At 51.4% G+C, this 27996-nt stretch overlaps 3 protein-coding genes and 1 long non-coding RNA gene across 4 annotated transcripts in view; 3 read left to right on the top strand and 1 right to left on the bottom strand.

Moving 5' to 3' along the window:
- Positions 1-6: 6 nt before the first annotated feature.
- On the bottom strand, positions 7-18502 carry LOC129500952 (uncharacterized). The gene is made up of 3 exons (XR_008662619.1): positions 17802-18502; positions 2672-2838; positions 7-800 (listed from the first exon to the last, which is right to left on the bottom strand). It is a non-coding gene; the product is annotated as an uncharacterized LOC129500952 (long non-coding RNA).
- APOC4 (apolipoprotein C4) lies at positions 9176-11333 on the top strand. The gene is made up of 3 exons (XM_055311878.1): positions 9176-9335; positions 10514-10643; positions 11128-11333. The coding sequence occupies exons 1-3, from the start codon at positions 9260-9262 to the stop codon at positions 11285-11287; spliced, it is 366 nt and encodes a 121-aa protein (XP_055167853.1). The 5' UTR covers positions 9176-9259; the 3' UTR covers positions 11288-11333.
- Positions 11866-14008, top strand: APOC2 (apolipoprotein C2). Its single transcript, XM_055311877.1, has 4 exons — positions 11866-11938; positions 12925-13009; positions 13177-13336; positions 13770-14008. Exons 2-4 carry the CDS (start codon positions 12955-12957, stop codon positions 13858-13860), a joined length of 306 nt encoding a protein of 101 aa, XP_055167852.1. The 5' UTR covers positions 11866-11938; positions 12925-12954; the 3' UTR covers positions 13861-14008.
- Positions 18503-18648: 146 nt separating the features above from the next.
- The window catches only part of CLPTM1 (CLPTM1 regulator of GABA type A receptor forward trafficking), a 28585-nt gene continuing 19237 nt past the window's right edge, over positions 18649-27996 (top strand). The window contains exons 1-2 of the mRNA XM_055311517.1: positions 18649-18734; positions 25143-25255. Coding sequence (XP_055167492.1) covers positions 18663-18734; positions 25143-25255 — 185 coding nt within the window. The 5' untranslated portion in view covers positions 18649-18662. The remainder of the gene's footprint in view (positions 18735-25142; positions 25256-27996) is intronic.

The following is a 27996-nucleotide window of genomic DNA, read 5'->3' as shown; positions in this document are numbered from 1 at the left end:
CATGCCCTTCGCTTTGGAAGAGAGGCTTAAACTCAGGGGCAGTAAGATGAAAACAACCAGGGAACCTGGGTGGCCCAGCGGTTGAGCATCTGCTTTCGGCTCAGGTCGTGATCCTAGGGTCCTGGGATCGAGTCTTGCATTGGGTTCCCCGCAGGGAGCCTGCTTCTTCCTCTGCCTATGTCTCTGCCTCTCTCTCTCTCTCTCTGTGTGTGTGTGTGTCTTATGAATAAATAAATAAAAATTTTAAAAATAAGACGAAAACAACCAAAAGACACCAGCCTGCTTCCCATCACCTGGCAGCAAGAAGATTGACTGGAAAATACCAGGGGCTGGTGAGGACTTGGGTACCTGAGAAGCAGCACACCCTCCCCAGGAGAGTGGACTGACTGGATCTCTACAATGAAGAGCAACCTGGCAGTTTGCCCCGTGTCCACCCCAGCAATCCCGAATCCCGGTGCGGGAGCCAGAAAAGCATATGGGAACACGGACAAGGCTGCTCATTGCGGTGTTATTTGTGGGGATGGAAGCTGCAAGCAACCTAGCAATCGATCGCTAGGGGAATAAAAAAAAGAAAATGTGCAACTCCATGCAACTGCAGAAAAATGAGCTAGATGTTCATGCAACAACTTGGAGAGATCTAATGTAGCCTTGAGTGAAAAAGAAACAGGAGAGGGGCACCTGGGTGGCTCAGTTGGTCAAGTGTCTGCCTTTGGCTCGGGGCATGATCCTGGGGTCCTGGGATAAGTGCCACATCACACTGGGCTTCCTGCTCAGCAAGGAGTCTGCTTCTTCCTCTCCCTCTGTCAAATAAATAAATAAATAATATTTTTTAAAAAAGATTTTTATTTATTCATGACACACACACACACACACACAGAGGCAGAGGGAGCCACCCAGGGATCCCCTAATTAAATAATATTTAAAAGAAAGAAACAGGGACACCAGGCTGGCTCAGTAGTTGAGCCCCTGCCTTCTGCTCAGGATGTGATCCTGGGGTCCTGGGATCGAGTCCCACGTCGGGTTCCCTGTATGGAGCCTGCTTCTCCCTCTGCTTATGTCTCTGCCTCTCTCTCTCTCTCTCTGTGTCTCCCATGAATAAATAAATAAAGTCTTAAAAAAATAAACAAAAAAGAAAGAAAGAAACAGGAAAAGACGCACAGGGTGGTGCCATTGTTGTAAAATTAGAACACAGGCACATAGGGGCGCCTGGGAGGCTCAGTCTGCCTTTGGCTCAGGTCATGATACCCGGGTCCTGGGATCGAGCCCAGTGTGGGGTTCCCTGCTCAGCAGAAAGTCTGCTTCTTCCTCTCCCTCTGCCCCTCCTCCCCTGCTCATGCTCTCTCTCCCTCTCTCTCAAATAAATAAATAAATAAAATCTTAGAAAAGAAAAAAAGAACATACACACATGGAACCTTGCACCTTGTGGGTTTGAGTTCTTTCCTGTCTGAGGACAACTCCAAGCACATCTGAGGAACGAGGGTAGAGAACAAAGGTGGGAAATAGATAAATATAAGTGTGTGTACTCAGTGCCCCCCGCCCCAGCCAATCTGCCCTCCAAGCTGCTACGCTCCCTTCCCACTTGGCAGCCAGAGGGATCCTGTTAGAACACAAGTCACGTCACACCCTTCCTCTGCTCACAACTCTCCCTCTACCCTCAGAGGAAAACCCAAAGATTGTATCAGAGTCCACCAACTCAAGTCTCCAGCTCCACACTACCTGGCCTGGTCACCCCTGTGCTTCCTGCCCTGTGCCTCTCCCCCTCCCTCACCTGCAACTCCTCAGGCTCCTCTGACACACTGGGCAGGCTTCTACCCCAGGGCCTTTGCATTTGGAATGTCCTTCCTGCAGATGTCCAGATATCTGCCCTGCTCGTCCCTCACCTCCTTTGGGTCTCTGTTTAACACTCACCTCCCCGTTGTGCTCCCCTCATACTGCTCTCCCATCACTCTCCCATCTCCTCAACTACCTTTCTTTTCTTTTTTTTTAATAAGTTTTTTTTTAATTTATTTATTCAGAGAGAGAGAGAGAGAGACTGAGAGGCAGAAATACAGGCAGAGGGAGAAGCGGGCTCCATGCAGGGAGCCTGACGCAGGACTCGATCCTGGGTCTCCAGGATCAGACCCCGGGCTGCAGGCGGCGCTAAACCGCTGTGCTACCGGGGGTGCCCCTCATCTACCTTTCTTCCCAGTATTTGCTACCCTCTAATATATGTCTATTTGCTTACTTGTTCACTGTCTCCTGCTGCTGGGACCTCAAGTTCATGGATGCTGTCTTGTCTCCTGCAGTGGCCCCAAGTGCCCAGAACAGTGCCTAGCACACAGTGAGCGCTCAGGCAATACTTACTGAATCAGTGAATGAACATTTGTATTCCACGGACCAGCTTACATATACATGCGTGGTTCCCATTCATTATCCACTCATGAACTCACTCATTCTAAGATTTTCTTTTTACACTGTATTTATTTATTCAGAGAGAGAGAGAGAGAGGCAGAGACATAGGCAGAGGGAGAAGCAGGCTCCCTATGGGGAGCCCAAAGCAGGATTTGATCCCAGGACCCCAGGATCAGGACCTGAGCCAAAGGCAGATGCTCAACCACTGAGCCCCTGAGGCTCTTTTTACACTTTATATTTAGAGCCAATACGTTTGTTCTTCTCAGGTTTACAAACATACCTTCAAGTCCTCAGAGAGCAGGGATCCCTGGGTGGCTCAGTAGTTCAGCGCCTGCCTTTGGCCCAGGGTGTGATCCTGGAGTCCTGGGATTGAGTTCTGTGTCGGGCTCCCGGCATGGAGCCTGCTTCTCCCTCTGCCTGTGTCTCTGCCTTTCTCTCTCTCTCTGTCTATCATGAATAAATAAATAAAATATTTTTTAAAAAAGAGAGACCTCAGAGAGCAAAGTGCCCTGATCGCACCAGGAACAAAAACATTTGGAGAACTCCAGACATCCAAGTAGAAATGTTCACACTCAGGGAGTGGAGGTGGCATATTCAGACAGCCCCACCCATGGCACAGACTCCACACAGCGGGCAGGGCAGGGATGGGGGACTCCAGTGGGCACCAGACTCAGCGTAGCTGGTCAGGGAGGGCTCCCTGCAGGAGGGGACATGGCACCTGAAACCCAAAAGACAATTCAGAAGTCATCAAAGAGAAGTAGGGGAGTGCATGACAAGCAACACAAATTTGTCCCCATGAAATGGTCATCAACAACCACCCAAATGAAAAACTGAATATAAAAACGAATGAGGAGGGGATCCCTGGGTGGCTCAGTGGTTTGGCACCTGCCTTTGGCCCAGAGCGAGGTCCTGGGGTCCCAGGATCGAGTCCTGCGTCGGGTTCCTGGCATGGAGCCTGCTTCTCCCTCTGCCTGTGTCTCTACCTCTCTCTCTATCACAAATAAATAAATAAATATTTTATAAATAAATAAATAATGAATGAATGAATGAATGAGGGATGCCTGGGTGGGTGGCTCAGTGGCTGAGAGTCTGCCTTCAGCTCAGGGTGTGATCCTGGGGTCCCAGGATCGAGTCCCACATCCAGCTCCTTGTGTGGAGCCTGCATCTCCCTCTGCCTCTGTCTCTCTCATGAATAAAAAAATAAAATCTTTTTTAAAAAAGCAACAAATGAACGGAGCCCCTTTGGAAAACAGTTTAGTAGCTCCTCAAATTGTTCAACAGAGCTACCATGTGATCCAGCAACTCCATTACTAGGCATCTTACCCAAAGAACTGCACACAGGTTCACACCAAAACGTGTGCACGCATGCTTGTGGCAGTATTGTTCCTGACAACCAAAAAGTGGAAACAACTCAAATGCCCAACAGCTGATGAACAGATAAAGCCACATAGTGTGTGTATATGGATGCCCACCCAGTGAATATTACTCTGCCATAAAAAGGAAGCACTGACACACGCCACAACACGGATGAACCCAAAAACTCGATGCTCAGTGAAAGAAGCCAACCACAGAAGGCCGTGCAGTGTACGATTCCAATCACATGACGTCCAGAATAGAGAAATCCATAGAACAGAAAGTTGATCAGTGGTGGCCCTACTGGGCCGGGGGAAGAAGGTAATGGGAGTGACCCCAATGGGCTAATGGGTATGGGGGTTCCTTTTCAGGGTGGTGAAAATGTTCTGGAATTAGATGGTGGTGATGGTTACACAACTTTGCAAATACGCTAAAAAACCATTGAATTAGGGATGCCTGGGTGGCTCAGCGTTTTGAGCATCTGCCTGTGGCCCACGTCATCCCAGAGTCCTGGGTTTGAGTCCCACATCAGGGTCCCTGCAGGGAGCCTGTTTCTCCTTCTGCCTGTGTCTCTGCCCCCCACTCTCTCTCTCTCTCTCTCTCATTCTGTCTCTCATGAATAAACAAAATCTTAAAAGAAAATAAAGCATACAAAGCATACAATTGGGTTTTTTTTTTTTAAAGATTTTATTTATTCACGAGAGACACACACAGAGAGAAGCAGGCTCCCTGCAGGGACCCCAATGCGGGACTTGATTCCAGGATTCCGGGATCATAACCTGAGCCAAAGGCAGATGCTTAACCAACAGAGCCACCCAGGTGCCCCAAATTGTATGCTTTAAAAAGATGAATTCTGGGCACCTGGGTGGCTCTGTTGGTTAAGCATCTGCCTTTGGCTCAGGTTATGATCCCGGGGTCCTAGGATCGAGCCCCACAGTGAGGAATCTGCTTTTCCCTCCACCTCCACCTGCTACCCCCAGCTTGTACTCTCTTTCCCTCTCCCTGTCAGATAAATAAATAAAATCTTAAAGAAAAAAAGGATAAATTTTATGGTATGTGAATATCTCTGTTGTTTTAAGTAGGCTCCACGCTGGAGGGCAGCTCAAATTCAATAGTCTGAGATCAAGAGTCAGACGGGCTTAACCAACTGATCCACCCAGGCGCCCCAATATCTCTGTTTTTAACAACAAAGGAAAGCAGAACTCTCAGACAGAAGGCAGAAAGTAGAGATCAAGGGGGGGACATTTCCACCTCTCTTTGGCCCCAGATTTCCCTGACATAAGCCAGGGCTGCAGAGGAAGGAGATGAGCACCAGGAGTGCTGGCGGGGAGGTGGGTTCTGGGATTCAGGAGTGAGGGGAAGGGGTCTGGGCAGGGGGAGAGGGATTTGGGTGCCTGGTGGTCTCTCTGACACAAAGCTGCAGGCTCAGAGATGCTCTCTGCCTCCAGACACATGCTCTCCGTTCTCAGGGCCCACTGCTCCCACTGTTCCCACTGCTCCCACTCCCCCCTCCCTCTTGTGACCTCTTTCTCTCCCTCTCATCACCTTGCTCCCAGTTGTTATTGAGCTGATTCTGAGGTCCACCCTGAATGACCTTTAGCCTGTTCCTGTCCCCGAGATGGGCAAACATTGCAAGCAGCAAACAGTAAACAGCCTACACTGACCTTGGAGCCAGAGCAGGGGTCAGAGACCTCTCCCAGGCCCACCCCACTGCGGGTCTGATTTAACCTCCCTCTTGATCTCTAGGACTCAGGTGGGGAGGAGCCGCCGGGGTTGTCCTGGCTTAGTGAGATGTGAGAGAGCCGAGTTCAAATTCACCACCTGCTGGTTGAGGAGCCGTTAGCTAAGTGGCCTCACTTCTACCCCCAAGCCTCAGTTTTCTCATCTGTAAATGGGAATGATAAAGATGCCCCACTTCATAGCGCCAGAAAACACAAGCTTAATAAATAGCCTCTGACCTTGACCGAGCACCTCTGCGCTGTATCTGGCACTGGCAATTTACATAAATAGTCTCCTCTACTCTCCAGGGTAGGTAGTCCCTGACTCCCAGTCATGGATGAAGAAATAGGCCCAGAGAGGTTAAGCAATTTGCACCAGGTCACACAGTAGGGCAGATGTACAGTCAGGTTCTGAACCCCATCTCATGCCTGCCCACCATATATGGCAGGATTTTCTTTTCTTTCTTTTTTATTTAAAAAATATTTTATTTATTTATTCATGAGAGACACAGAGAGCAGAGACATAGGCAGAGGGAGAAGCAGGCTCCCTGTGGGGAACCCAATGCAGGACTCGATCCAGAGACCCTGTGATTACAACCTGAGCCAAAGGCAAGACACTCAACCACTGAGCCACCCAGGTGTCTCTTTTTTCTTTTCTCTTTTGGTCAAACACATAACATAAAATCTACCACATTAGCCATTTTAGGGGTGCACTTCAGTGACATTAGGTATATTCACAAATTGTGCAACCATCACCACCATCCATTTCCGGAACTTCTCGCCATCCAAAAGAGAAGCTCCAGGAGGTTTTATTTTACCAATTATTGCTAGCCTGGCCCTGCAGGGCACATTTGTTGTGCACCTACTGTGTGTGGGAGCCCACACTGGGGCCCCTGGAGTGGGCAGCATTCTGCTGGAAGCCTCTGGGTTAGCACCAAACCAGTAGCCGCCCCTTATCAATGGGAGATGCGTTCCAAGACCCTCAGCGGATGGCTGAAACCACAGATTTGGATCTACTGTGTTTTCCTCTCCCTATATACTGATGATAAAGTTTAACTTATAAATTCGACACAGTAAGAAATTAACAACAATGACTAGGGGAGGGGTTGGGGGGAATGGGGTAACTAGGCACTAAGGAGGGCACTTGATGTGTTGAGTATTGGGTGTTATATTGTATGTTGGCAAACTGAATTTAAATTAAAAAATAAAAGAGGGGGATGCCTGGGTGGCTCAGCAGTTGGGTGGCTGCCTTTGGCTCAGGTCGTGATCCCAGGATCCGGATCGAGTCCTGCATTGGGTTCTTGCAAGGGGCCTGCTTCTCCCTCTGCCTGTATCTCTGCCTCTCTTTCTGTCTCTCTGTGTCTCTCCTGAATAAATAAATAAATCTTAAAAAAAGAAAAAGAAAGAAAGAAAGATGAAAGAAGAAAGAAAGAAAGAAGAAGAAAGAAAGAAAGAAAGAAAGAAAGAAAGAAAGAAAGAAAGAAAGAAAGAAAAGGGGGCATCTGGGTGGCTCAGTGGTTGAGCATCTGCCTTTGGCTCAGGTCGTGATCCCAAGGTACTTGGATGAGTCCCCCATTGGGCTCCCCATAGGGAGCCTGTTTCTCCCTCTGCCTATGTCTTTGCCTCTCTCCCGTGTCTCTCATAAATAAATAAAATCTTTTAAAAAAGAAAAGAAAAAATATAATACTAATAAAAACAACGAATGATACTAAACTAGTACAATTATAATAATATCCTATAATAAAAGTTATGTGAGTGTGGTCTCTCTCTCTCTCCCTAAATATCTTTTTTTTTTTTTTTAAGATTTTATTTGTTTGAGAGAGAGAGCAAGAGCACAAGCAAGGGCAGAAGCAGAAGCTGAAGGAGAGGGAGAAGCAGATTCCTCACCAAGCAGGGAACCTTGGTGGGGCTTGATCCCAGGACCCTGGGATTAGGACCTGAGCCGAAGGCAGAGCCAAAGGCTTAACTGACTGAGCCACTGAGGCGCCCCTCTGCCCCTAAATATCTTGTTGAACTGTACTCACCCTTTTTTGTGTGATGATGTGAGATGATAAAATGCTTCTGTGAGGGGAATGACATAGGCACTGTGACATAGTATTTAGTGATGACCAGCCTGCTGGCATATTGTCAGATTATCTGCTTCCAAGCCTTGGTTGACCTTGGGTAACTGAAACTGTGGATAAACAGGGGATACTAGGGGCGCCAGGGTGGCTCACTTGGTTAAGCGTCTGCCTTTGGCTCAGATCGTGATCTCAGGGCCCTGGGGTCTAGCCTCACGTTAGGGCTCCCTGCTCAGCAGGGAGTCTGTTTCTCCCTCTCCCTCTGTCCCTTCCCCGGCTCATGCCTGCAACCCCCCTCAAATAAATAAATAAATTTAAAAGGTGGGGGAACTACTGTATAAGTTGCTCAGGCTATGGCCAGCAAAGTGGGGTTGTCAGATTCACCACATAAAAATACAGGATCCTGATCGGGTTTGAATTTCAGATGAATAACAAATAATTTTTAGGATACTTCCCAAATAGTGCATGGTACATAGTTATACTAAAAGAAAAACTTGGGCAGCCTGGATGGCTCAGCGGTTTAGCACCACCTTTGGCCCAGAGCCTAGTCCTGGAGACTGGGGATCGAGTCCCACGTCGGGCTCTGTGCACAGAGCCTGCTTCTCCCTGAGTCTGTGCCTCTCTCTCATTTTGTGTCTCTCATGAACAAATAAAGAAAATCTTTTAAAAAAAACTTATTATTTGTCTGAATTCAAATGGGAATCCTGTATTTTATCTGGCAACCCTAGACTAAGGAATCCAGTCCATGGTCCACTGTCCAAGATGTGTGCTCTGGCTCTAGGCTGGGTCCTCCAGGAGAAAAAGGCTCATTTTCTTTCTGTCTAGTGTTGGGCCTGAGCCTGATAGTGACAACTTCCTACTAGGTGCACCTGGAATTTTCTCTCATGGAGCCTCACCCAGCTTTCACATGGGTGAAATCACATGGTGCATGACATTCTGGGAGGCAGGCGCTTATGAGCATCCCTATCTTACAGAAGAGAACATTGAGGCCCAGGGAAGGAGTGGTAATTGCCCAGGTCACATGGTGCGAGGGTGTCTGGCCTGTAGTCCAGTGCCCAAGGGATCTTAGAAAGAAAATAACCAAAAGCAGCCATAATCGGGGCACCTGGGTAGCTCAGTTGGTTAAGTATCTGCCTTCGGGTCAAGTCATGATCTCAGGGTCCTGGGATTGAGTCCTGTGTTGGGGTCTCTGCTTAGCAGGTAGCCTGCCTCTCCCTCCCTCTGCCTATGTATCTGCCTCTCTCTCTGTGTCTCTTGTGAATATATAAATAAAAATTTAAAAAATACATATATTTAAAAAACAGAAACAGTCACGATCTGCGAGCACCACCATTACCAGGGTGCTTGTTAAGATGTTTTCCTGTGTGGTTTCATTCCATTAAAGTCCTGCTGAAGTATGGATTGTAGGCCCATTTGCCAGAGAAGGGAACTGAGGTTAGAAAGAGGAGCCAGCAGGCGAAGTGGAGGCAGGATCTGAACACCTGTCATTGTAGGAGGGCCAGAGAGCTTCTGTCTTCTGTTGGGCCAGAGTGCTGGGAGGGGAGGAAGGAGGGAGGCCAGCAGGGGCGGGCAAGGTCTTTGCTTGTCACTGTTACCTGGGTCCCTCTCTCTGAAGTCCCTGCCAAGGGGCGTGGGGAGGCCGCCAGGGGAGGGCCCTGCTCTGAGCCATCTGCCCCCCTCCCCCAGCCAGGAGAGCTGAACGCGGAGGAAAGGAGGAAGGAAGGAGAGCCCCCAGAGATGCTGCCTCCTGGACTCAGGCCCCAGGCCCTGCCCTCCCTCTGCCTCTGCATTCTGGTCCTGGCCTGTGTTGTGGGTGAGGGGGAGTGGACGGGCGGGTGTGGGGCCCCTGCGGTGCTGTGGGCCGTGAGTGTGACCGTCTGTGTGGTGCGTGAGTTTGCACACATGCGGGTGTGGAGTTTGTGTATATTGTCGTACACCAATGTGTGCATGTTCCTGCGAGAACGTGTCAGCGGTGGCCCCGTGGGAGGCGGGTAATGTGGGAGTTGGCAAGAATGACAGTGGTCGTGTAGGTGTGTTCGTGTGTGGATTCATACAAGAATATGACATCGTGGCAAACGTGTGTCTGTGAACATACACGTATATGTGTGTGTGCACTCGTGTCTTTATGGGAGTTTCATGCAGAAAGATTTGGGGGCACTGCAGAAGATTTGAGTGTGTGGACACTGAGGGGGGCTGTATGTGCTGGGTTGTGAGCCTGTGTGAATTCTGCACGGGCATTTCAAGTTTTAACACTTACACGGTGCAGGGTGCCATCGCTAGTGCCTCAGGCGTGTTAACTCTGGGTTCTCACAGTATTCCTGGTGCAAGGCCTATTACCAACCCATTCTACAGAAGGGAAAACTGAGTATAGAAGAGGTTTGGTCACTGGGTAAGGCACACTGCAGGGCACACATGTGCTTCTGTACATGCATGAACACATATGTGCCTGTATGAAGCCAGGGATCTGTGGGTGAGGCTCTGCCCAGGTGCGTGAGTGTGAGTGCTGGACAGGCATGTGGGAACGAGGAGATGAAGTGCGATTGGAAGTGGTACCCCCAGCCCCTGGGAGGAATGACCAGCACAGCCCTGCCAACCTCCATCCCGAGGGGTAGAAAGTCTTCCTGCACCCTCCCCACCTGTGGAGGTGGGTCTGGGGGGAGTCACAGGGGAAGGTGGGGAGGCAGTGAGATCAGGTAGAGAAGGAGGCATCAGGAGGGGGGTGGGGGCAAGGAGGTGGGGTCACAAACTGAGGGGGGAAACTGAGGAGTGACAGGAGGGGCCGTGGGCATGGAAGGTTACAAGAAATTGACTGATGATGGAAAGGGGGGGACAAGTGGTCAAAGGGACATACGAGGTGAAGGCCAGCAGGGATGGTGTCAGGCAGTTGCCCTCGGCCCCTGGGAGCGACGGCAATGGTGAGCATGGAGGGAAAGGGAGGAGGAAGGATTCTCAGGTCCCAGCCCACCCATGTTGCCCTCTGGTCCCACCTAGCACGCCAGCAAGCAGCGCCCACAGAATCTCCGAGCCCCCCGCCGAGGCTGGTGAGTAGTCCTTGGAGCCTGGTGCCCAACAAGGTGAAGGCGGTGGTGACCAGGACCAGAGAGAAGTGGCAATGGTTCTGGTGAGTGTGTGCAGCAGTGCTGGGGGGTGGACCCCTGCGTCTGAGGAGGAGGAGCCTGGGGGCCTGGACCCTTGGGTCTGAGGGAGGAGGAAGCTGGAGGCCTGGATCCCTGGGTCTGAGGGAAGAGGGGGCTGGGGACCTGGACCCCTGGGTCTGAGGGAGGAGGGGGCTGGGGGCCTGGACCCCTGGGTCTGAGGGAGGAGGGGGCTGGGGACCTGGACCCCTGGGTCTGAGAGAGGAGGACCCTGGGGACTTGGACTGGGTCTGAGGGAGGAGGGGGCTGAGGGCCTGGACCCCTGGGTCAGAGGGAGGGGGGCAGGGCTTGAACTCTTGGGTTCTGAGTGGGATAAGGCTGGGTCTGAGAAGAGCAGAGGGTAAGAGTTGAGAACAGTCACTCCCAAGTCTGAGGGTGGAGGGACTGATGAAAGGGACAGAAGCCTTATAGATAGCTGGGGTCTCAACTCTTCTGTCCCCTCTTCTACAGGGGACCGGAGGCCTTCCAGGGCTTTGTGCAGACCTACTACGATGACCACTTGAAGGACCTGACTCTCCGTACCCGGGCCTGGCTCCGCAGCTCCAAAGACAGCCTTGTGAACCAGGCCCACAGCCTGTGCCCCCGGCTCTTCTGTGGGGACAGTGATTAGGATTAAAGTTTCTGCAGCCACCACAATAAAGAAATGCTTCCCTGTGTCCCTGTCCCAATCCCTTCCAATGTGGCCACCCCTAGCAGTTAATGAATTGAAGAAGCGACACCTGGCAAGGGAGGGATGATGGGGGACCTTGAGAGGAAGGAGTCAGGGGGATGACCCCCTGCCCCCTGGGACCCACCACTACAGGCTGGTGGCGGGAAGGAGACATCAGGCAACTGAGTTTGGGATGGGAGGGTGAAGGCGGGGGAGCAGGTGGGGTCAGCAGGTTCTCCCAATGACCCCTCACTCAGACCTTTGCTACCCACGTGAGGGAAACCCCAGACCCCTTCCTGCTGGGTGCCCAGGACCCCCCACAGTCCCTGCCCAGCCTGGCCCTCTCAGGGCCAGTCCCTGCCCTTCACAGTCCCTGCCCAGCTTGGCCCTCTCAGGAGCAAATTTTCAGAGTAGGGGCTCTATGTGGCTTGACCTTGGGGACAGTCCCTGCCCTCTCTGCCCCGCACCACCCCCTCAGCGGTCCTGTTGGCTAGGACTTTGGACTAGGGGACAAGGTGGGGGTGGTAGCTGTGGATGGGGAGGTGGATCTCAAGAGTTATAAAGCCTTTCTCTGCCCATGTGGAGCTGGTGAGGACAGCCTGCCAGAGTCAGGTAAGAGAGGGTCCCCAGTGGAAACGGGGAAGGGGCAGCGGGGAGGGGGCAAAGATGATGAAGTCTGAAACTGCAAGAGTCCCTTTAGGTTCCTCCACTGGAATGGGAGGAATTTAGAATCCTAGACTGTTTCCCCGTGCCGACGTCCCTTGGGGTGGGATCTCAGCCTCATCTCCAAATTACAGGTGACAGTAGGGCCTGAGGACCTCTGTCACAGGGTTGGGGTGAAGACAGAATGAATGCAGAACAGAACTCGGGGCATCCGAAATGCACTCATCCCATGCTCTTCCCTCTGCGGGTTGTCCCTGAGTCTGTGGGGATGCATCCCTGTACCGACTGGGTCCTATTAGAAGTGTCACCCTCTGCCAAGGCTTTCCCAGGCTATGAGACACGCCCTCCCCCCCGCCAGAGTACTTATTCCCCAGTGACACGCTGCAGATTTTCCTCATGTAATATAGTTGATTGTATTTCTCTCTCACGTGGGCTCTGTAAGGGTAGGGCTGCTGCCTGCGTTCACAGCTGCGCCCAGAACTGGGATCGGTACACAGTTCTATGCAAGAAATGCTTCTTGAGAGAATGAATGGGTATTAGAACTAAGGTCTTTTTTTTTTTTAATTTATTCATAAGAGACACAGAGAGAGAGGCAGAGACATAGGCAGAGGGAGAAGCAGACTCCCTTAGGGAAGCCCAATGCGGAACTCGATCCCAGGACCCCGGGATCACGACCTGAGCCAAAGGCAGATGCTCAATCACTGAGCCAGCCAGGTGCCCCTAGAACTAAGCTTTTAAAATCCGGAGTAGAATCATAAAATGTTAGACAATGAGGCCCAAGCCAGTGCATCAGTAACTGGATCAGCAGGGAAGTGGGGGGAGAGGGAAGCCCAGCACCCTCCTCTTGAGTTTGGGGGGTGGTAGACAGGACAGGACAGGGTGGGGGCCGGGGGGAGCAGAGCAGGATAGATGTCACCAGTGGCCCTGCCCTACAGCTTTCTCAGTGGTCCAGGTCTTCCGAAGCCATGGGTACCCGATACCTCCTGGTTCTGTTGCTTGTCCTCCTGGTATTGGGATTTGGTGAGTGTGGTCGGCCGGGGAGGAGGGTCTGTGAGGGGGATGAGATGAGCCCCCAGCATCTTCCCAGCCCAGTTCTTACCTGGCCCTACCCCTGTCCCCCTCCGTTCTTGCTTCATTGTCCCCTGCCACATGCTCCTCAGCTCTCCTAACGCATTCTACCCCTGCAGAGGTCCAGGGGGCCCACGAGCCCCAGCAAGATGAAACCACCAGCTCCGCCCTGCTCACCCAGATGCAGGAATCACTCTACAGTTACTGGGGCACAGCCAGATCAGCTGCCGAGGACCTGTACAAGAAGGCATACCCAACTACCATGGATGAGAAAATCAGGTATCAGGGCACCTGGGTGGCTCAATGGTTGAGCATCTGCCTTTGGCTCAGGTCGTGATCCCGGGGTCCTGGGATTGAGTCCTGCACTGGGCTCCCCTCGGGGAGCCGGTTTCTCGCTCTGCCTATGTCTCTGCCTCTCTCTCTCTCTGTGTCTCTCATGAATAAACAAATAAAATCTTTAGAAAAAAAAAAGAAAAAGAAAATCAGGTATCAACCCACTGCCACTGGGAATCAGGAGTTCCGGCCCCCCGGTCCTGTCTGAACCCTGGATTCTGAGATCCCAGCCCTGTCCTCCCTTGGGATCCAAGAGTTTGGGTTCCATCTACCTTTTCCCCACAGGACACATGACTCTGGGCCCCCAGCCTGTTCCTCCCTCAGACTTGGGGTCCTCCCAGCCTCCCCCCCACTCAGAGCTTCTGTCCTTTTTCTCCAGGGACATATACAGCAAAAGCACAGCAGCTGTGAGCACTTACGCAGGGATTTTCACTGACCAGCTACTTTCTATGCTGAAGGGAGACTCGTAACAGCTGAGCCCCAATCGTGGGGGAGGGGAGAGTCCAGACCCCACAACCCCTTGGCTCCTCTGACCAACCCCCCACTTCTCAGCACCTGTCAGCATCTTGCTCCCAGTGCTAGTCTGTCTTCTTATAAATAAATACATTTAAAAAGCCATTTCTTTTCTTTCATGTGGTTGCCTTTCTAAGATCTCAGGGGATGGAGCTGTCCATCCAACAGTGCTCATTGGATGCGTGTAGCCCTAACTTGGTCAGTGGGAATAAAAGAGGCGAATAATAACAGTTGAGAATCATAACAACAAAATTAAAGATTGTCCTTCACCGAGGTTGGCCTTTCTCATATGTAAAATGACAAACCAGGAACACAGCTAGCTTCCAGTGGCCTCTGGCAGTATCCAGGCCCTGGATAGATACTTTGAACATGCATCACAGTGAGGTGTCCCATAGTCCTGTGATAGAGGGGACGTTGGTGCCCAGAGTCACTATGGAGCATAAAAAAAATCAGTGTCCAGGTTCTCTGGGACCCAAGGGGATGGATCTGCAAAAGCTGTGCCCTGTGATAATGCCTATACACTTGTCCAACATGTATTTATTGAGACCCTACTAGGCCCAGGGGACACTGCAAGGGAAAGACAGAGAATTTTGTTTCTGTGCCCCCTCAAAAAGCTATTGATCGGGCCCTGGCCCAATTCCACAAGTTTTAGTGACTATGGCTTTGTGCTCTGTTTTGTTAGCTGTTCTCTCCTTATTAGCAATAGTAGTAACATCTTCTGAGCTCCCATTCAGGAATCGGGAGCTCTATTCTGTCCTGAGGTCACAAACAGAGGGGCTGGGGGAAGGGGGGGGGGTGAGGCTGAGGATGAGCAAGCCGACCAAGGGAGGAGATGACTTCAGGCAGCAATTTGTGCAATAACGAAAAGAAGAAGTGTAGAGCTGAAGGCCTGGGTACAGTCCCCTAGGCTGGGGGAGGGTCCCCTAGAAAACCTGGCTGGGCTGTCCACAGAGGATGCATCACAGAGCAGTGTGGTTGAGGCTTTTGTTGCTGGAAAGTGGGGGCCCACTCTCTTGGTCCCCAGGTCTACGATGGGCGATTAGTGGTTGGGAAATGGTATCTGGGCAGTGGGGAATTGCAGGCAAAAAGCACAGGATGAGGGGATCCCTGGGTGGCTCAGCGGTTTGGTGCCTGCCCTTGGCCCAGGGCGTGATCCTGGAGTCCCGGGATCGAGTACCACATCAGGCTCCAGGCATGGAGCCTGCTTCCCCTCCTGTGTCTCTGCCTCTCTCTCTCTCTCTCAGTCTATCATAAATAAATAAATAAATAAATAAATAAATAAATAAATAAATAAATAAATAAATAAATCTTAAAAAAAAAAAGCACAGGATGAGCAAGTAAGAACAGAGGTGATACAGTCAGAGAGGACAGTGCTGGGGTCCCTGGGTAGATGGCTGGGGACCTGGACTTCTGGGTCCTGAGGGAGCAGAGGGTGGTCTGGACCCCCAAGTCCTAGGGGTGGGGCTGTTGGCCCCTGAGGATGCAGGGCCTGTGTTTCTTCTAATCTGCTTGGCATTAACTTCCAGCCAGCCTCTCAGCGTTCTTGGGGCAGCTTTCCCAGGTCTTGAGGATGGGGAGCTCTGAGTCTAATAGAAAACAGGGACCTTGGGGGAGGTTGTGGGAAATGCCCCCAAGTCTCCGGAGCCTGGGAAGAGCTGAGGCTGCCAAACCCAGGGGGTGATGAGGAGGGGGGACCCCAGAGGAACAATCCCTGCTCTGTCCACTTGTTTCCCACGGACTCAAGCCAAACCAAACCACTGCCCAGGCCAGTTCTGTTTCCAACCAATCCTGGTGCCCTTCCCAGATTCCTCCTCCCTTTCTCAGGCCTCCACCCCAGTCCCACTGCCTCTAAGACCCCAGCATTCAGGCCCCTAGACTCCTCTTCCCCCAGAACTCAGGAGTCTGGGACCCCAGACTTCTTCTCCCTCAGACTCAGGAGTCTAGACCTCAAGCCTTTTACCTCGGGACCCAAAAGTTTAGGGCTCCAGTCCTTTTCTCCCTGAGAGGCTGCAATCACAGCCTCTGGTTGGTGTTGGGCGTCCCCTAGTGGAGGGCAGAGAGGCTCTGGGCTGTGATTCAACTAGCAGCACAAATGGAAGAATTTATTTGGTCACTCAACAGATATGGGGGAGTGTTTTGCAGGAGTCCTAAGGTCATAGTCTAGCAGAGACTTTCGTGCTCCAACAGATCAGAACTCTGCAGTTTATGGGAGAGGAGGGCACACCGGGGCATTTTACATCTAGTGTTGAAAGCAGAGATGGGGTTACAGTGAAGCTGGAGATTACGTTTTAAAGCCCCTCACCTGGGGCAGCCCCTGTGCCTCAGTGGTCTGGCGCCGCCTTCAGCCCAGGGCCTGATCCTAGGGACCCAGGATTGAGTCCCATGTCATGCTCCCTGCAAGGAGCCGCCTCTGTCTCTCTCATGAATAAATACATAAAATCTTAAAAATAAATAAAGCCCCTCACCTGCCTGAGCTTTCTGCAGTCTTCTGTTTAAGCTTGAGTATGTAATTTCATACTTTTTAAAAAGAGGCCTGCAAATTTCAATATGCCTCTTGTCTGGTGGACTTCAGTCATTATGTTCATTTTATCCCTAGACTTAAAAACTGGGCCTAGGGGATCCCTGGGTGGCGCAGCGGTTTGGCGCCTGCCTTTGGCCCAGGGCGCGATCCTGGAGACCCGGGATCGAATCCCACATCAGGCTCCTGGTGCATGGAGCCTGCTTCTCCCTCTGCCTGTGTCTCTGCCTCTCTCTCTCTCACTGTGTGCCTATCATAAAATAAATAAAATAAAAAAAATAAAAATTAAAAAAAAAAAAACTGGGCCTACAATTTCAAAAAAAATTTTTTTTTTAAAGATCTTATTTATTCATGAGAGATGAGAAAGAGGCAGAGACACAGAGAGGGAAGCAGGCTCCATACATGGAGCCCAATGTTGGACTTGATCCTGGGTCTCCAGGATCACGCCCTGGGCTGAAGGCAGGCACCAAACCGCTGAGCCACCCGGGCTGCCCTCAAAATTTTGAGAGAGAGAGAGAGCGCGCAAAAGTGGGGGGGGGGCGAGGGAGAAGCAGGCTCCCCAACCAGGGGCTCAATCCCAAATCCCTGGGATCATGACCTGAGCTGAAGGCAGAGGCAGATGTTTAACCCACTGAGCCACTCGGGCACTCCCTGGACATACAATTTCAGACTTGTTTTTCCTATTCTTATTTGTGAGTGAAGTGGACTGGGCAACACTTTCTCTAAGGTTCCTTCTTGACCTGCGCTGGTCCTCAGAGGTGTCATCAACCTTCCGCATTCAGAGTTTCACGTTTCACTTAGCAACCATCCCCTGGGGCAGTGCTGGAGGGCAGGGCAGTGAGCGTGACAGCCCCGGGCTTCCGCGCCCAGGGCAAAACATACCACACCCGCCCCTGACAATGCTGATATAAAGTGGGCCGGGGTGGAGTTGGGGAGCCCAGGGAACCGGGAAGCCCGGAGGCGGTGCTTGCACAGCCCGGGGGGGGGGGGGCCAGGAGGGTTTTCAGGAGGAGAGGATACTATTATTGAGCTGGGACCAAGAGGAGAGCGGAGGAAGTAGATAGTAAAAGGAGAAACAATGAATCCCAAGGCAAAGCCTGCTCTCCCTTTTAGGTAATCTGCAAGGTCCGTAACAACAGTGCAAAGATACAGATCACTTCCGAGGAGTGAGGTGGGGGTGGGCGGGTAGGTGCTTCACATTCGTGATCCATCTCACTCAGTCCTTCCAAAAAATCCGGCAGGGAACAAGCCGGAGGGAAATGCTTCGTTTATAAAAGAGGAACAAACAGGCCCCAAGAGATAGGTCCCTTGTCCGGGATCATTTAAGAGGTCAGTAGCACAACCAGGTTGAAACCCCGGTCACACCTCCACTCAACTCACAGAGGAGGCTTCACGGCCGCTGACGGCTTCTTTTCTGATCCTCCATCCCACCCTCCCCAGGCCAGGGGGTCTCTCCACACGCGTCCGGGCTCGGGACTGCACAAAGAGAGCTAAGAGAAAGTATGAGCGCTCAGAGCCCCCGAAGCCGAGTCCAGACGTGCGACATTTGCGAGGAAGCAAAGACCACTCCGGAACGCGCGTGCGGGCTACGCGACGTGGTCTGAAGGCTTGAGGAGGGGCTGGCGGGGTCCAGTTCGAAGGAGTGGCGGCTGCGAGAACCGAACGCTCAGAAAAATTCCAAGGGGACTTGGAGGAAAGGGTTGCTCTAGAAGAGGCGTCTGAAGGCGAGGGCCTCGGCCGGAAGCCCGCCCCCCGAGTCTCGGTACCGCGGCCGGGGAGGTTCCTGTTACGCAGCAGGGGCGCGCTTCGAGCTGAACGTCCGGCGTTACGGTGGCCGTGGAAGCTCAAGAAACACGAAAACGGAAAGGACTCGAAGAATCGGCGAAGCCGCCAGGATGGCCTACGAGGCTCACATAAATGGCAGAGACGGATTTGCTCGAGAAAGCCAAAGGATTGGAGCCTGTGGGAAACTCATACGCTTACGACAAACTCTGGGAGCTCAAAACACGGAGAAGGTCTCTTAGGTGAACACAAGCGCGCAGCAGAGACGAGGCGGAGTATGGTGGCCCGACTGGTTCTTTCATAGCCGGAAACGACTCTTCCCGAGAGGCGTGGCTTAAGCTCTCTGGCCGGATACAGTAGCTGGCGAGTCGGGCGAAATGTCAAATCTCGCGCGAACGCCCTGGCGCCGTCGGGGACGGGGCGGGGCTGGCGGCGGGGGCGGGGACCCGGAGCGGGAAGATGGCGGCGGCGCAGGAGGCGGACGGGGCCGGCAGCGCCGTGGTTGCGGCCGGGGGAGGCGGCTCCGGTCAGGTACGGAGGCCGAGAGGGGCCTGAGGGGTTCTTCCCCACCCGGGGGGCCTCCCACGGGGCGTGTCCTGCCCCTTTTCGCGGAAACCCGTGCACTGGGGGCTCCTTACCCAGAGGGACCTTGAGTACCGGGCCCAGGCGGGGCCGGGCAGTCCTGGAGGCCGGACAGTGCGGGGAGCGGGGGCCCTGTTGCACGCCGGGTCCCCTGCACGCTCGCGCTGGGCGGTCACCAGGCTCTGCTCGAGCCGGGAGACAGTGGCGCGGAGGGGCGCAGACTTAACACCCAAGCGCCCTGCTTCTCGGCTCTGCGATTCCAGGCTCCAAGACCGTTCCTAAAGTGGACTGGCGTTTAGGGTCTCCCTTGCAGTGCCCGGGATGCGGGCAACAGTGGATTCACTGGGAGTTTTTTTAGCTCTGGGGAAGTCAGGTAATCATCGTGGGTGAGGGTCCGGGCTGTGGAGGCCGACAGACCCACTTTACAGACGGGAATCCCAGGAAGAATGAGCCTGAAGCGCTTGCAGAAGGTCACCCAGGTTCGGTTTGGGATCTTCTCCATGTAGAAGTTCCCAGACATTGCCGAGCCAGGGTAGTCAGAACTGCGGTGGGTGTGCTTTCAGCACAAACTAATCCATCGGGGAATTTGGTCCAGGTGCCAGCGACTTCTGATGCACTGCTGCCTCAACTAAACCAAAGCTGCAGAACATAATAGTTGAGGCATCCATCCTTCAGGCTTTTAGGGAATGGATGGAGTGACAGCAAGGTGCTGTCGACCCACCCACTGGGATGTCACTGACATGTGGGAGGCAGCACAGGGGAGAAGAGTGCAGGTTAAGAGGGAAGGATGAAGCTGACTTTCTGTGTGACCTTGGGCAAGTTCCTTGTCTTGTTTGGGCTTTCATTTCTCCAGTGGTAAGTGGAGGGGTTCCACAGGATGGCCAGCCACGTGATGGGTCACAAAGATGGTTCCAGCCATGTCCCTGCCATCAGTGGAGTGGAAGAGAAGATTGACACGTAGAGAATTATAATCTTCAGTGACTAGGGTGGTGACATAAGTCTGTGTCAGCGACTGAAGGTGCCCAGAGGAGGCGCAAATAATATCACCTGGGGAGGACACCAGGATTTGATCTGTGTGATAGAGCCCAGCATGCCTGGTTCAGCATCTGTAACCAGGGCCTGGCCTGGGGGCGGCATCAGGAGATACTTGTTGAATTAGCTCTAGAGTGAAGACTCAGTCCTTGCCATCAGGCGTTTCCCAGTCTTGCCGAAGGAAGGTCTTTTCTTTCCTGAGTTTCTTTCGATTACTGGGTGGGGGGAATGGATCAGAGAGACTAGGGTTCAGGTTGCCCCGATTGCCAGGCTTCCAGGACCCCCGATTTTCTCTAGTCCCATCTCTGCTTAAAATCTTGCAAGATTGGGATCCCTGGGTGGCGCAGCGGTTTGGCGCCTGCCTTTGGCCCAGGGCGTGATCCTGGAGACCCGGGATTGAGTCCCACATCGGGCTCCCGGTGCATGGAGCCTGCTTCTCCCTCTGCCTGTGTCTCTGCCTCTCTCTCTCTCTGTGTGACTATCATAAATAAATAAAAATTTAAAAAAAATCTTTCAAGATTTACTCCTTTGCCTTCAGGGTAAAGTACAAATTCTTTAGTAGATCAAGACCTTGAGTGATCTGAATTTTCTTGCGACTAGACAAAGATTTCTCAGCCTCAGCATTATTAACATTTTGGATTGGTTAAGTCTTGGTCGTGGAGGGCTGTTCCATGCATTGTAGGATGTTTAGCAGCACCCCTGGCCTCTACACACTAGATGTCAGTAGCACACATACTCCTTTACAGTTGTGGCAATGAAAAGTGTCCCAAACGTTGCTAAGTGTCCCCTGGGGTGGGGGGAGAGCAAAATCACCCTTGCTTGAGAACCGCTGGATGAGAGGAGTGTCCAGCACTGTGAAGCTCCTTTATTTCCAGCAGTGTGCCTTGCTTTTTCCTCACTGCCTTTGCACACGCTCCTCCCTTCTATACCTGGTTGATCCTTACTAGCTCTGTACGTCTCAGATGTTCCCTCCCCTAGGAAGCCCTCTCTGACCCTCTCAGACTAGGTCAGGGTTCCCACGGCCTCCTGGGCTCTCTTGTCCCAGCCATGGCCACTCTGGGTTCTACTGTCTGCCTGTCTCTTCCCCTGCACAGGGAGCCCTTGGAGGGCAGAACCAGGACTGTCTTGATCAACACTGTCCCCTACACTGCCCAGCTTGGGACCAGGCACAGAGCAGGTGCCCAGTGTTTGTGGAATGAACAGATTTTGAGGCAGAGGCTGGTCTGGGATGGAATTCCCACAGTGGATCAAGGCAGTCAGTGAAGATACCCTGGAAAGCCAATCTTCACACTCCCAGCCCAGCCTCATAGTCTCAGCTGTTTCTGGACCCCTCAGCCAGTGGTTCTGTAGATTGTGTGTGAGATTGGACATGTGGGTTCCAGAGGAAGAACTGTGTCTTAGTCACTACTATATCCATAGCCACCATACCCACCATCCCCCCGCCACCGACCCAGGCCTGTGGGGGCCTAGCACAGAGTGGGTGGACCCTCAGCAGTCTCATGCTCCTACCATCCTGCTTCTCCAGCCAGGAGCTCAGACACAGGGCCTACAACCCTGCCCTTCATTCCTTCAGCTGATGTATACTGAGTCCCCACTCCATGCGAGGCCCCAGGCTAATGCTGGGGGCTACTGCTATGAACAGAACAGAGTCCCTGCACTCTTGGAGCTCATGTTCTATTTAAGTGCTGGTAGGTGAGGATAGAAGAATGGACAGGACAACCGTTAATAAGATAAATATATGTAGCAGGTCAGATAGTGATAAGTGCTATGGACAGTAAAGTCTGGGAAGGGGATCGGAAGTGAGAGGTGGGTAAGAGGGTTAAAGTTTAAACAAGGGTAGTCTGGGAAGGCCTCTCTGAGGAGGTGACTTTTATTTGTTTTTTAAAGATTTTGTTTACTTATCTGACAGAGAAAGCACAAGTAGGGGGAGCAGCAGGCAGAGGGAGAGGGGAAAGCAGGCTCCGTGTGGAGCAGGGAGCCTGATGCGGGACTCAGTCCCAAGACCCTGGGATGATGACCTGAGATGAAGGCAGACACTTAACCAGCTGAGCCACCAAGACACTCCGACTTTTTTTTTTTTTTAAAGATTGATTGATTGATTGATTGATTAGAGGGAGCTAGAGTGGGGTGAGGCAGAGAGAGGAAGAGAAAAACTAGCACACCCTGTACTCAGCACAGAGCCTGATGTGGGGCTCAATCCCACAACCTTGAGATTATAATCTGAGCCAAAACCAAGAGTCAGTCACTTAACCGATGCACCACCCAGGGGCCCCTGAGGAGGTGACATTTGAATGAAGACTTGAAGGAGATGAGGGAGGGAGGCATGCAGGTTTAAGGTGGTGGGGCAGGGAAGCCTCTCAGATAAAGGGAATGGCAAGTGCAAAGGCCCTGAGGCAACAGGTGCCCAACAATATGAAGGAACAGTGGGGGGGCCTTGTGGCTGAACCAAGTGAATGAGGGGAGAGGGGTGAGGGTAGAGAGGCAGGGGTCGGGGGATCATATCAGGCCCAGACTTTGAAGCCAACATGAAGATTTTGCCTTTATTCCAAACTTTCTTTTGAAGTATGATAGATAATACAACATTCACTGTCGTCAGTATGGACTTCAGGGACTTTTCGTGCATTTGCAAAGTACAGCTATCACCACCATCTGGTCACCATTCCCTTAGAACATTCCAGTTCCCTTTTGCAGCCCCTTTGCCCCCAGCAGGGCTCCTTATTACTGGGTGGCATTCCACTGTGTAGATACACCACATTCATTCATCCAGGGGCATTTGGGTTGTTTCTGGCTATTACAAATAATGCCTCTGTGAACATTTGCTCATAAGCTTTCGTATGTCCATATGTTCTTTTTCTTGGGTAGAGAACTAGGAGTGGGGCTGCTGGTTTGTATGGCAGATGCACATTTTTCACTTTTTATTTTTATTTATTTTATTTAAAAATTTATTTTAAAGATTTTTTTAATTTATTTGAGAGAGAAACAGAGTACAAGTGAGGGGAGGGGCAGAGAGAGAGAGAGAGAGAGAGAGAGACAAGCAGACTCCCTACTGAGCAGGGAGCCTGACGTGGGGCTCCATCCTAGAAACCCTGAGATCATGACCTCAGCCAAAAGCAGGCACTCAACAACTGAATCACTCCAGGAGCCCCAAACATTTCACTTTTTAATTCCCTGCTGTGTTTTTCAAAGCCGTGGCTCCATTTCCCCATCATTTGTATACAACCGGTCAAGCTTTTGCACACCCTCACCAACACTTGTGTTTATCCATCATTTTGATTGTGGCCAGCTTAGTGAAGTGGCTTCTCACTGCAGTTTCCATTAACGTTTCTGTGGGAGGGTTTCCATCCAGATTGTCCACCAGTGCAGGTTGGAGAATGGACCCGGGGGTCAACCAGACATGGGTGCAAATCTTGGCCTGGCCTCAGCTTCTGTTTTTTGACTCAGAATCAGCTCAGAGCTGCTGGAAACCCTCACTTGGCCCCCAGTGCTCCCAGGAGCAAAGCCAGCCCTGAATAAGGGGGCCCTGTGCCTGTCTCCGACCTTGCCTGCCAACCCTTTCCCTGAACCTGTCCTGCCCCCGGCGTGCCCTTTACCCAAATGTCAAAAATAGCTTCTCAGGCAGGCCTCTGACTGCCTAATCCAGAGTGGCTCCCTGTCCCCAACCCAGTAGCCATCATTGGCCCCTGCTTCTTTCCTCCAGAGCCACTTTTCCCACTTACCAGTTTGAATGATGCCCTTGACTGTTCCATCGGTGTGTTTCCCTCTAGACCCTGAGCTCCAGGAAGGCAGGGCCCAGAGCTGTCTGGCCACTGCCTAGCACAGGCCCCGGTGTACAGTAGGTACTCAGGAAGTATATATTTTTCAACACACAAAGGGAATGTTTTCTGTCTATAACATACTGGTATTTTCACGACTTGGCCTCTGGGCCAGAGAGAAGTGATGCGTCTAAGATCTCACAGCCAGGAACTGCAGAACCCCAGAACCCCCCCTCCTTTTTGACCCCCCCCTTTTACCATGGTGGCATCTTGCACAGTGGAGGATACAGGGACAAGCTCTTGCTGGTGAAGGGGACAGGAGATGACAAATGCCAGAGAGGGGTGGGCTTGGGGCTGTGGCTGGGGCAGGGCCTGGGCCCTGGAGGGGAGTGAGTTTGGGGGCCCTGGGTGCTGGGGGCAAGCCCTTCAGGGAGCACATGTTGATTTCACAGGTGTTTCCTGAGCCCCTGCTCTCTGCTGGGCAGTGCTTCTGCCCAATGGTGACCATGAAGTCCTGGTCCTGCCTCTTGAAGGCTGAGTGGTGAGGGGACAGAACTGGGAGGAGGAAGAGGAGAGGATCCAGGAACCAGCAGGTGCAAGGAGAGGGTGGGAAGAACTTCCCCATCTCAGGCCCTTCCTGACATCATGAGCTGCCCTGCTGCTGAGCTTCTGTTTCTGAGTGAAGATTCTTCTGGGAAGCCCTGCCTGACCTCCCTGACCTGCCCACCCCCCTGAGTCACCCAGATGAGTAGGTTAGCCCCCCCGAGCCTCCACTTGCCCGGCTGCTGAATGGAATTGTTCATAGTTAGGGCCTCACATGGCAGCGTGTGCTGCGTTCCTCTGTTGTGGCTCACGCTCTGGCTGTGTTTTTCTGTGTCTGTCTCCTGCTGGATTAGGAGCCCCTGGAGGGACAGGCCCTGCGCAGGGCTGGCCACAGAGGAGACCTTAGTTGCTGTATGCCCAGGGAAGGACCTTTCAGACCAACCCAAGCCTTACAGAATCTGGTACTGGTCACCCTTGTGCATTGTCCTTAGGAGCCACCTTGCATCCTGGGCCCTGGCTTCAGGGAGCAATGTGGACAGTGCTCACCATCATACTGTCTCTCCCCTTCCTTTCTGTACTTCCTGCTTCTCTTACTGCCTCCTCTGCATTGTCCCCTTATTATATTGTAGGCCTCAGTGCCAGTGGTTCCTTCCTCCAGGGAGCCCTTTCTGACCTCCAGGCTGGACCAGATGCCCCCTATGGGATCATATATCCCCGCCCTGTCCATTCTGGATCATCCCTGTCTGGGAACTGTTTGGCTCCCCCACTGGACTGTGGTCCCAAGGGGGGTAACACAGGGCTGTCTTGGTCACCTCTGTGTCACTAGCACAGAGTAGGTTTTGGGGTAGTGTTTTTCACTTGAAGGAATAAGGTCCACCACCCTTCCTGGGTGATTTTATTCATCTGTTCTCCAAATATTGGACAGGGCTTTGTCCTTAGCCCTGTGCTGGGCCTTGGCATGAGTGGTGCCTAAGACAGCCCCACCTCAGGTGGCACCCTCCCTCCTTACTCTAGTCTCTTTTTCCTGCAGGTGACCAGCAATGGCAGCATTGGGAGGGACCCGCCGGCGGAGACCCAGCCCCAGAACCCACCACCCCAGCCAGCACCCAACGCCTGGCAGGTCATCAAAGGCGTGCTGTTCAGGTGAGCAGATAATGGTGGGTTTTGTTCATTGAAAAAAATTCAAGTAAGGAAACCATAAAGAAGAAAAAGTCATTGGGGATGACCATCACCCTATTGGTAGAGATCTTTTTTCAATACAACAGAGTTTTTTTTGTTGTGGTGGTGGTAAAATATACGGTTGTGGGTTTTTTGTTTTGTGTGTTAAGATTTTATTTTTTTAGGCTACTGGGTGGCTCAGTCGGTTGAGCATCTACCTTCAGCTCAGGTTGTGATCCTGAGGTCCTGGCACTTGAATTCCCTGCTCTGTGGGGAGCTTGCATCTCTCTCTGCCTGCAGCTCCCCTTGTTTGTACATGCATGCGTGTTCCCTCCCCCTTTTTCTGTCTCTATCAAATTTTTAAAAAAAGAAAAAAATTTCTTAAAAAAAAAAAAAAAGGAATCCCATGCTTTACCAACTCAGCCAGCCAAGTGCCCCTAAAATGTACATTATTAAATTGCTAGGGATGCTGTAACAAGTAGCTTAGACTGGGGGGTTTAAGCAACCAGAAATTTATTTTCTTACAGTTCTGGAGTCTACAAGTGAGATCCAGGCATCAGTTATGTCTGGTTTCTTCTGAGGCCTCTGTTCTTGGCTTGTAGATGGCCATCTTCCTGTGTCCTTACATGGTCTTCCCACTGTGTGTGTCCGTGTCCTAATCTTTTATAAGAACACCAGCCTACCCTAGTGGCCTCACTTAGCTTTAATCACCTCTTTAAAGGCTGTATCTCCAAATACAGTCACTGAAGTACTCAGGGTTAGGACTTCAGCATATGAATTGTGGGGAGGGACTGGGACACACATCAACAGTTTAGGCATAACATATACATTACATAAAATCTTCCATTTTAAAACCTATTTTAAAGCGCATAGTTGTGCAACCATCACTACCATCCATCTCCAGAACTTTATTATGTTCCCAAACTGAAACTCTATGTCCATTAAGCCACTTAGGCCCCATTTGCCTTCCTCCCAGCCCTTGGCACCCACGATTCTACTTTCCATCTCTATGAACTTGACTGCTCTACTTACCTCATAATAAGTGGAGTCATACAGGCTGTCTGTTTGTGCCTGGCTTGTGGTGATCTTTGTATGTGTGCATTCAAATGGCCATTGCTGGGCAGTGGGAGCACAGGGCCTGCCTTCCGGAATCCTGGCCTCTAAGTGAGGCCTTGGGGAGATGCCAGGTGGAGCAGGGCTGTATACCGGAGGCTAACTTCTGCCCTGCCAGCCTAGACCTGCTGACAGTTCCCTTCACTGTTCTGGGCCTTTTTTTTTTTGCCATATGCCAAATGGACATTTCTTTATCTTTCCAGAGACGTATTTTAGTGAAATATTCAAGAGACAGGCTATGCATTTAAGCAGGTGCTTTTTCTCTTTATCAGCTATAAGGAATTCCATGGCAGAGTTTTTTGTTTATTAAAGTCTCATTTAAATTCCAATTAGTTCATCTATAAGAGTTTCAGGTGTACAATGTAGTGAATCAATGCTTCATACATCACCTGGTGCTTGTCACAAGTGCACTCTTTCATCCACATCACCTGTTCCCTCCTTCCCTGCACCCACCTCCCCTCTGCTGACCAGCAGTTTGCTCCCCGTAGTAAAGTCTGTTTCTTGGCTTATCTCTTTCTCCATCTCTTTTTTTTTTTCTTTCCTCATTTGTTTTCTTATTTAAATTCCACATGTGAGTGAAAGCGTATGGTATTTGTTCTCTGACTTATTTCGCTTAGCATTGGACTCTAGCTCCATCCATGTCATGGCAAATGCCAATCTTTCATCTTTTTTTATGGCTTAGTAATATTCCATTGTGTATATATACCACATCTTTATCCATCCATCAGTCGATGGATGCTTGGGCTGCTTCCAAAATTGCGCTGTTGTAAATAATGCTGCTAAAAACATCGGGGTGTATGTATCCCCTTGAATCACTATTCTTGTATTCTTTGGATAAATACATAGCAGTGCAATTGCTGTGGCTCTATTTTTAACTTTCTGAGGAACCTCCATCCTGTTTTCCAGAGTGACTGCACCCATTTGTACTACCCCTTGTGGTACAGGAGGGAGCGTCCCTTTTTCTCCATGTCCTCATGCTGCAGAGTTATTTAAAACAGTCATCCCCTTACTAGTATGTCCTAACGCGCTATGGCCTGCTACAAGGGAGCCTGGGAAATGTGCTCTTTGTTCTGGGAAACTAAGCACCCTGCTGAAATCAGGAATGTTGTTACTGAGGAAGAAGAGGATGGTTTTGATGGGTCAACTACTTGTCTCTTCCAGTTTGTCTTACTTGTTTTGTTTCTAAATTTATAAGTAATACACACTTATTGTAGAAAGTAAATTCAAAGAATATAGATGTGTAGAAAGAAGAAAGTCACAAAGAAGTGTGATGGATTGGTGGCCATCCTGTAAGCACACACCTGCAGTTTGCCTTCAGGGAGATTGTATAAAGATGCTCATGGACGGTTGTTTAACCTGAAGAAAAACCCCAAACAGCCTGCTTGTCCAAACTGGAAGAGCTGTGTGTCTTGGTTGGCCAATCATCTCTCTTGTGCCTGAGTTTCCACCTCAGAGTTCAGAATCCTGCCAGTTAGTTCACAGGTCACGAAAGGATGCCATGAGGTTTGTTTCATCTTGGGGGAGCAGGAGCTGGCACCCACTCAGAGTTGGCCAGGGTCACTTTTGTTGTTAAATGTTAAAAAAAACCTTAGAACATACAAAGAGAAACAACT

The sequence above is a fragment of the Nyctereutes procyonoides genome, unplaced genomic scaffold (assembly GCF_905146905.1).
Source record: "Nyctereutes procyonoides isolate TBG_1078 unplaced genomic scaffold, NYPRO_anot_genome, whole genome shotgun sequence".
In the NCBI taxonomy this organism is placed as follows: Eukaryota; Metazoa; Chordata; class Mammalia; order Carnivora; family Canidae; genus Nyctereutes; species Nyctereutes procyonoides.
This window is presented reverse-complemented; position numbering and strand designations above follow the sequence as displayed.